Source organism: Pollachius pollachius, assembly GCF_949987615.1.
Source record: "Pollachius pollachius genome assembly, chromosome: 11".
In the NCBI taxonomy this organism is placed as follows: Eukaryota; Metazoa; Chordata; class Actinopteri; order Gadiformes; family Gadidae; genus Pollachius; species Pollachius pollachius.
Window position 1 is genome coordinate 20,632,096 of NC_136944.1, and position 9,738 is coordinate 20,641,833.

Here is a 9,738-nt window from a genome sequence, read left to right on the forward strand (position 1 = left end):
ATGCACGACAATCCAGTCAAAGGCCTAGAAATAAATTATAAGAAATGTGTATATTATAACCAGCGGGCTGGGATGACGTCATAGACTATCTGCTGCCCTCTAGTGGATCATTCGAGAATCGTCGGTTGAAATAAAATAATAAGCACACTTCATATCCCGACTGCACAACCGGAAGTTGATTCCGAGCATTTCCTTGACGACGTCCCTAGCAACCAACCACAGTGAAACATGGCAAAGGTTATTGGTGCAAAGAAAACTCTGTGGCAACAAGTTTGCGAAGGTAAGATGTATTACAAAAACAAAACAGAAAACGATAAATAACCAGTGGTGAAGGGGCTAAAAAAACGTAATACTACTTGGTTGTATTTATTAAGAATATGAAGTTGAGCTTCCCAGTCCTCCCAGCGACGGATGGACGGACACTGCGTCCATCAGCACGCACGTCTCCCAGTTCAGCGCCAGCCAACACTCCCCGGTCTACTACGGGCTCACGACAGCCAAGGTCAGATCATAACAAAACCAATATTGACAATATTGTAAAAATTAATAATACAAAAAAAAAGGAATGGCCAGACCCTCACATGTGATGAGATAATTGTGATTTACCAATGGTTTGCTATAGGTTCCTGTTGACGATGACCCTCTGAGGAACTTTGACCCTCTTCTTGGCCACCCTGCCCTTGCTGGCTACTCCATTTTAAGCAAAGATCCAAAGCCAAAAGTATCAAGTTCGAAGTGCATAGCGACACCTATTCTGAGACCCCCACAACTCCAAGACCGTAGGTTTGCTCTTCCTGAATCCCATCAGTCTGCAATTCCTTCTTGGCAAATGGGTCATCTTTCTTTGTGTGTGTGTGTGTGTGTGTGTGTGTGTGTGTGTGTGTTCAGGTCCCATCACTCAGTACTTGGAAGAGACTGTGTTTCCTATCTTGCTGCCTGGATTAGAAGCCATGCTCAGAGAGGCCCAGAAACAGCATTGTTTCAACGTAGGAAAATGCCTCTCTAAACCCGAAAAGATACCAACAGACCAATTATCCTGCTACAATAAATCAATCTTAATCATTGAAGAAAATATGCATTTATTACAAATGATCCCATTTATAAATGTGTCCTCAATTGGAATCAACCGATAGTACGGTCATTGTTTGTTTATTTTGTTTGTGTTTCAGAGGAAGATAACAGCTTTTAACCCATGTGACTTCCTGACAGAGTGGCTTTACAAGTGGGTTCTCTCTCGGTTATACTTTTCCATCGGCAAGGACTTTCCATTTAAACAAAACGTGTTCTTTGTCCTACTTTTTGCAGCCCAATAGTGTTAATCGACAGCTAATATAAATTGCAATCAATTGTCTGAATTCCATATTCTGTGTTACTGTGATTCATAAACTTAAAATAGATACATATTGATGTAAATATTGATGGAAGCCTCACAAATTAGATTTATGTAACATTTTAACTATTTAGTAACATTTGCTAATAATCCGGGGTTACCAATTGTGTATGGTTTCACCTAACTGTTACTTGATTGCATTGTATACAATTGTTTGTACTCACCCTACTGCAACCAGGCTAGAGAATCATATGGTTCCTCTCCACAGCCATAACCCACGCAGACAAGAACAGCGGCCTGTTAGCTTCCAGGATATCCCCTTTGTGAAGGATGGGATCCTCAAACAGTGAGTGAAATCACTCACTCCCTCATTCAGGCACACACTCAGGACAAACAGGATATAATAGTTTGTCAATCTGACATTTTGTTCTTCAGATTTGCTACTCGGCAGTAAAACACTCTGGTGCTCTCTCTCTCTCTCTCTATAGTCACTCACTCACTCTGACTTTGTTTTTCTCTATTTTAGTCCAAGGCCTCCCATCCCTCTCTCCCTCCTCCTGAGTGAGCACCAGGCAGCTATTATGATCCAGTCTTTCTGGAGGGGATACAAGGTAGGTCAGGCCAGGACACAGATAGAGACAACGACGCTGGCACACGCACGCACACACACACACACACACACACACACACACACACACACACACACACACACACACACACACACACACACACACACACACACACACACACACAGAAAGGTCAACAATTCTCAGGAACTGTAGGTCTCTTAAACTAGCGGCGTATTCAAGTCTTGTGAAATTGACTCCTCCGAGCTTGCCTTGCTACTGAAGCCCTGCAGCTCTCAGAATTCATTGTACCATGCCCCCTCCGATCAGCCCTAGCCTGAAGCCAGAGTATGAAACGATGGGTTCACAACTATGCCCAAACCGTGCCCTGCTGGAGCACCACTGGACACGGAGAACAAATGCACAGGGGAACAGTAATGCATGACATAACATTTCCCCCATGTACGAGGTACTATTAGTGTTGTTGGATTCAGCCTGGTCCTGGATGATGCTGTACCGAAATGCGGTAGACATAGTCTCGGTACCAGCAGTCCTACTCGGTTATAGCAGAACTTTTGGGGGGAGGGGGCACAGAGACTGGGCCAGAAAACCAGACTGAATGTGGTGGATGAGGCTTTCAGAAAAGGGATTTGAATGTGTGTAATTCTTCAGTGGCCAGACTACACGCAATTGATTTCAAACCTTTACACACTTTAAAAAAAATTGTCAGTACTACTGCTGGCCGACTTTGTGTTGACCAATCACGCGCTCTCCCATATCCCCGCCTCCCGCGGCTCAATTAGTTCCATCAAATATGGAGCAAAAGATAGTGACCCATCCCGTAGCCGTCCGTTTATCACTTATGTACGTGTGTGCAGAGCGCTGGGTGCTGCTGCTGCTGCTGCTGCTGCTGCTGTCTCTGCATGCACGGCGATGAGCAGAGCTGTTGTGTAATCCCTCCGGTTCCCTTCCAAATCCCTGCATCCTTGCAGCCTGTGTTCATTCAGCGGTGCTGTTATGTCATCACAAAGGCTGGGGGCTTATAACGCTGCCAGTATGTGTGGGTGGTCTGTACCAGAGTGTTTCGCACCGGGTTATAAATAGAGAGACGTGCACACACACACAGAACCTTCTGTTCACGAATGCTTTCCCCAGACGGGAACATCAATTTAATTTGATTAATTTGACTGTTTTATATGTATTCCTTTTTTTTTTTTTTGGACACCATAACTGATTTCGTTGATCAATATGTGTCAAACTAAAAGTTCTCCAGGTAAGGTGCTTCCTTTTGTTTGTTTGTTTGTGTGTGTGTGTTCCCTTGCAATGCGTCCTACCATGTCACTTTCCCACCATGTCACTTTGTGTCACTTGCAGAGATCTGAACGCATGTATTTCACGTGGCTATGTCACCAACAGGGGGCAGCACTACCTCTCAAAATCTCCGGTGCTTCATTTCACCTCTGCATCGGTAGATGGCGGTAACGCGTCATCACGCCGCCGTTGTGTTTTCCCTGCACTCAAGAGATTGAGGAGGGCCACTAATAGCTCTGCAGCCGAGACCGACCGGGATGTGTCGAGACAAAACAGTAGAGTGGGGAGATGGGGATAACTTGGCTGAGAAAGTGCAAGCTTAGTTTAAAAATGTTCTTTTGGACGGAGGGAGGGACGGAAAGGAGGGAGGGTGGACGGACGGGATAAAGAATGAATGATGGGATGATGAATGATTGATGCGGGGAAGAAGTGAGGAGAAGGAATGCGACCGCGATGATGACGGCGATAATGAGGATCGACAATAATACTGAAGTATCATCATTATTGAATGAGCCTTCAATTATTCAACCTTTCAGATTCGCTTCTCAGACGTTCACTCATTGAAGGATTTAATGAGGTATAATGAGAATGACTAGATAGTTTGTGTGTGTGTGTGTGTGTGTGTGTGTGTGGTAGTAGGATATTATGGGAAGGGACAGATGCAGAGCTCAGTGAAGCCTGCTACTAGGACTCTGTGGTGACGGTGGTGGTGGTGGTGACTGCTACATGGCTACCTTGGCCCCAGAAACCAACAACAGCCTAATAAATGGTGGGGCCAGCCGAGAGGACACAAGGACTTCAGGAGCCCAGGCATTGTCACCCGGTCGCTGGGAGCACTGAGGCTGAACAGAGCGCCATGGCTCACTGAAGGCCGTGTGTGTGTGTGTGTTAGTGTGTTTGTGTGTGTGTGTGTGTCGCTCTGCTAATCTGAAGGAAAATCCTCCTGCTCTCATTCGTCCTCTTGTCTCCAACTGATCCATCCTTCCTCTTTCTCCGTGACCAAGTGTTGTCTTCAAGACCCAAGCCTCCCCCCTTCTCCCTTTCCCTCCTGTTCTCTCTCTCTGCACCTCTGTCTGTCTCTTTCTCTCTCGCTCTCTGTACATCTGTCTCTCTTTCCCTCCCTTTCTCTCTCTCTCTTTACCTCTGCCTGTCTCTCTCTTTCTCTCGCTCTCTCTCTTTTTCTCGCTCTCTCTCTCTCTATTTCTCTCTCTCTCTCTCTCTCTCTCGCTCTCTCTCTGTACATCTGTCTCTCTCTTTTTCTTACTTTCTCCAGTTACGCAACGCAGCTTGACGCAGCACTCACTGCAGTGTGTGTGTGTGTGTGCGTGTGTGTGTGTGTGTGCGCGCGTGTGCGTGCGAGCAGTCGGGAGAAAACTATTTTGGGGTATTTTTGTGTATTTACTCATATGACTGCTTTTCCTCTCTGTGTGCACTGAACCGAAAACACACACAACCTCACAAACACACACACAGACACACACACTCTTATTCAACACACACAAACACCCACACACACACACACATACACTCTCTAATCCAACGCCCTCCCCCCAAAACAAATGTTCATCCTGGGTCTCTGCCAATGCGGACCCCGACGATCTCAGCACTAATTCTAATCCACTTATCTGTCGCTCGGACTGTAAGACGAAAACATACTCTCACACTCGCTCCAACACTGACCCGCTGAGATCTGCAAGGTTCACTCCAGGAGCAGATCTGTGGTAGCTGAGGGATGAAAAGGAGTTTCAATTAGACACAGCCCCATGGCCGTAGCCCAGCACAGTTCAGGGTCAGGGCACCCATATAAACCGCTGCGGTTGTTGTGTGTGATTGTTTGTATTTATATTCATGGCAAGCGTATCCGAGTTTCCCATTCCCAGACTTAACAATAGCCTGGGATTGGAACTCCGTCAAGGCAAAGTGGGCCATTTTCTTTTTGCCGTTGCTTTATACTAGTTTGTTTTTCAAACAAACTAGTTTTGCAATGTAAAAAAATGTGGTTGTGTTGTTACAATGAATCTCAAGAATGCCACTTCCATTTTGGGGATCTCTATAAAACCCCCATAGTGAGTGGTGCGTGCGTGGGTTCTGCCTGGTCTCTGCTAGGCTAGGGAGTCTGCTGTTGCGGGCCGACACACTGACGCCTCCTGAAACTAGGCCACTTTACCCTGTCTCTTTGTGTAGTCCTCCACGAAGAATCACACCCTCGTGCCAGCGCACTGCCGCCCTCTGCCCGCACGCACCTCCTCATGCCACTGCGCCAGTGATTCCGCTCATGTGCACTCACTCACTCACTCACTCACTCACTCACTCACTCAGCGCCTCACTCACTCACTCACTGCCTCACTGACTCACTCCCTCACTCACTCACTCACTCACTGACTCACTCACTCACTCACTGCCTCACTGACTCACTCACTCACTCACTCACTCACTCACTCAGCGCCTCACTCACTCACTCACTGCCTCACTCCCTCACTCACTCACTCACTCAGCGCCTCACTCAGCGCCTCACTGACTCACTCACTCACTCACTCACTCACCGCCTCACTCACTCAGTGCCTCACTCACTCACTCACTCACTCACTCAGTGCCTCACTCACTCACTGACTCACTCCCTGACTCACCCACTCACTCACTCACTCACTGACTCACTCACTCACTCAGCGCCTCACTGACTCACTCGCTCACTCACTCACCGCCTCACTCACTCACTCACCGCCTCACTTACTCACTCACACGGCATTCACCTCCGCTAAAGTGGGTCCTTGATACTAACTGAATCAACCCCCGAGGGGTGTGTGTGTGTGTGTGTGTGTGTGTGTGGGGGTCAGGGGGTTGTTTGTGGAGAGTCGGGTCAGTCAGCCAGTGAGCGGTAACCACGGCGATGGAGGAACACATTATGCGGGACGGCTTGGTCGTCATCAGAGCCGCGCTTGACGCACAGTAGAGCCTGCATGAACGTCCGTCGCCCTGGGGCCCCACGCTGGGGCCCCTCCCCCAGACTCCTCCCCCCTCCTCCCTCCTGCCTCCCTCCCTCCCTTAACCACTGCCACAGATATAGAGATGCAGGGGCTTTCTGGTCTTTGGTTTGAGAGGGGTGATTTCATTATGGTATGTTGATTTAAGTGGAGGAGACGGAGAGACTCACCCACTCACTGGTGTGAAGATGTTCCATCTCTTTCCCCCTATTGTATTGATTATAGGTGAACACTGGACCGAGCCATTTAATATAGCCTCGCTGATGGAGCGCTAATAGCCGTGAGTGCTAACCCTCTGTGGCAGTGTATGTGTGTGTCCGTGTATAGCCAGATAAATGGGGGAGAATAGACGAGAGGGACAGTATAAGGGACATGGTGGGGTTGCAGCCAGCCCTCCTCCACACACAAACGCATACACACACGCACACACACACACACACACACACACACAGATAGACAGACAGAGGCTGTGAATGTAGGGAATCTAGACACACACACAGGGTGTGTATGTAGAGATTCTTGACGATGTGGTCTTCTGGGGCAGTTCAGGTGTGTGTGTTTGCTTTTGGCAGTCTCCTGATTGCGTCGCGTGTGATGTGTGTCCCAGGTCTCGTTTAATGAAAGACACCAGGAAGGATATAGCAATATGGTGCCTCTCCTTCAGTGGCTTATGCCGTTATTGTCTGTCCGTCTGTGTGTGTGTGTGTGTGTGTGTGCGCATGCATCTGTTTGTCAGATTCAATATGTGATGTTTGTGTGCGTGTCTGGCATGCATGAGCCTCTTCAATTGTTCTGCTGCCATTCTCATCTCTCCATTTCCCATTTTGAAGAGGACAGCATATACATGATGGCACTGACGCTCATGGACTGTTAAATAGCACTTACACACCCGCATCAACATGCTTAAGAAGACACTGCTCTGACACACAATCGATTTGGATCAAACACTTTAATTATGCCAACTACGCTGATCTGCCTGGTGCATACACACTCACACATGCACACACACAGCACACACTCAGAAAGAGGCCGACAGATACACGTGCACACACAGACAGACAGACAGACAGACATACACACATGTGCACAGACACACACATGCACACACAGATAGAAAGACACACATGCGCACAAAGACACATACATGCACACACAGACAGACAGACAGACACATGCACAGTATTTGCAATACTGTGAAACGGCATCGCCCATGCTACCTACCTCAGGCAGCTTCAGCACACACACACCCCAAACACGCACACACACACACATACAAAAGCACACACACAAACGCCCTGGCTCACCTGAATCATTATCACAGAGATCAAATAAAGAGCTAAACCCTCAGAGATGTATTTCCTCAGGCAATTCTTATATATTGGGTCTCACATTTATCAGTTATGAAAGCATCGCTTCATGAATTATTTGAGTAAAATTTACGGCCATTATGGTATGATTCTTTTTCTTTAACTAGAAATTTGGCATGCCTGGATGGTTGGCCTAATCAAGGGGAAAAACACAAAACTGAGTGGTGAAGGAACCACACAAACCCTAGACTCTCATAACACACACACACGCACACAAACACATTGCTGGTGATCTTTGAGCCCTCATTTCCATTTCACTGGTATCTCCAGTCAGCACAGAGAGCTGACAGGGGACCCAGTGAAGGACATATTATTCACCGCTCCCTGGGGGGAAACGGTGTGGAAGAAAATCACCCCGAATCATTGATGTTCATAAACCCTTGACGAAGCCAAAAAACAAAAGATATGAATATGAAGGGAGATCCCTAGAATATTGATATCCAGCGAGAACGGATTGTGCTTGCACTATGCAATATACTTGCTGTAGTTTTGTTTGTTTGCCTTTCTGCATGCGTTTCCCGTATGTTTCAGAACTCTCTAGTCAGTCCCTCCAGAAAAATGCGGCGGTTTTTTGTGATTGTTGCGGCCAAAAATCCTTGATTATGCGGCACGTTTTCTTAAAAAATGCGATGAAATATGCGGCATATTTATGCAATTTTATGCGATGAAATTGCGGGAACTTTCAAAAACTGCGAGAACTTGCGAAAAATGCAGCTTTTCGATGACGTTTACGACGCGTAATTACGTCACTTCATAACGTTCCCATGGCAACAGGGGGAAATGGCCGCTCTTGTGTGGAGTGAACGCAAAAGTTTTCAACTTTCTGCTAAGATATATGTGACTTTATTGCAACGAAAATGCAGGGATTATGAAATCATGCGAGCCCCGCATATTTTGCGCGGAATTCGGCAATTTATGCGTTGAAAGTGCGGCATATTTGAAAAAATGCGGCCCCGCATGAATATGCGGACTTTGGCTGATTATGCGTTGAATTATGCGGTCGCACAATCGCGTTTTTTCTGGAGGGACTGTCTAGTGTGCAGTGAGGCTACCATAGATAATAGCATCAATGCTAGCCGTTATGGCCCGCAATGCTACCCTCTGCGAGAGAGGTTGACTCCGTGCAGGAAGCGCAGCAGCGAGATGAAGGTGGCAGAGAGGAAAGACAAGCTAATTAGTGGACAAGCAGTAGGCGCACACCCACTCGCACCAACACGTTGGTAAAATGTCTCTCTCTCACTCTCCCAAACACACGCGTTCAAACACAGTCACACGCTGGCCAAGTGGAACTAAGTGCCCTCGCACATTTCGCACTTCTACATTGGATGGCACATTAAATATAGCCCTATTCTATAATCGCCGCCCCCCCCCCAGTCACGGTTGCCTTTGTTGAGATCTGGTTTTGACTGCACTTGGTTCAAACTGAGCCGTAATCTCCCAGTACATCTGTCAAACATACACTGCATTGGTTTCACGTGATTTGAAATGCTCATATGCAAGGCAATCATCGGTTGCGTGTGTGTTTTGTGTCCTATTGACCGGGCTATTGACACAATCATTGCAGTTGCATTGCGGTATTGATGGTTTGGCATGAGTTACCTCAGCTTGTGTTTTTTGTGTGTCTGTGTGTGTGTGTGTTTGTCTGCATGTGTTTGCCTGTGTGTGTGTGTGTGTGTTTGCGTGTGTCTGCGTGTGTTTGCCTGTGTGTGTGTGTATGTGTGTGTGTCTGCGTGTGTGTTTGTGTGTGTTTGTCTGTGTGTGCGTGTGTGTGTCTGCATGTGTTTGCCTGTGTATGTGTGTGTGTGTGTCTGCGTGTGTGTTTGTGTGTGTTTGTCTGTGTGTGCGTGTGTCTGCATGTGTTTGCCTGTGTCTGTGTGTGCGTGTGTCTGCATGTGTTTGCCTGTGTGTGTGTGCGCGTGTGTGTGTTTGTATGCGTGTGCATGTTCACAATAGGTCCGGCTGCACCCAGAGGTGCAGGAGCTCCGTCAGTGGCAGCGGGAGCTGCGGGAGGAGAACCGTGACATCACCAAGACCGTCCAGCAGTTCTGGGCTCTGCAAGAGAGCCGAGGTTAGGAACCCTTCTACATGCACACACACACAGGCAACACAGGCAGGCACGCGCACACACACACACAGACAGGCAAACTCAAACACAAACACACACTCACTCGCACGCGCGCAGA

At 47.6% G+C, this 9,738-nt stretch overlaps 1 protein-coding gene across 1 annotated transcript in view; it reads left to right on the forward strand.

Moving 5' to 3' along the window:
• Positions 1–228: 228 nt before the first annotated feature.
• iqck (IQ motif containing K) overlaps positions 229–9,738 on the forward strand; it is a gene marked incomplete at both ends in the record, with an annotated part of 13,124 nt that continues 3,614 nt past the window's right edge. The window contains 8 exons of the mRNA XM_079746187.1: positions 229–280; positions 375–502; positions 623–779; positions 889–986; positions 1,170–1,222; positions 1,599–1,676; positions 1,857–1,941; positions 9,509–9,623. Coding sequence (XP_079602313.1) covers positions 229–280; positions 375–502; positions 623–779; positions 889–986; positions 1,170–1,222; positions 1,599–1,676; positions 1,857–1,941; positions 9,509–9,623 — 766 coding nt within the window. The remainder of the gene's footprint in view (positions 281–374; positions 503–622; positions 780–888; positions 987–1,169; positions 1,223–1,598; positions 1,677–1,856; positions 1,942–9,508; positions 9,624–9,738) is intronic.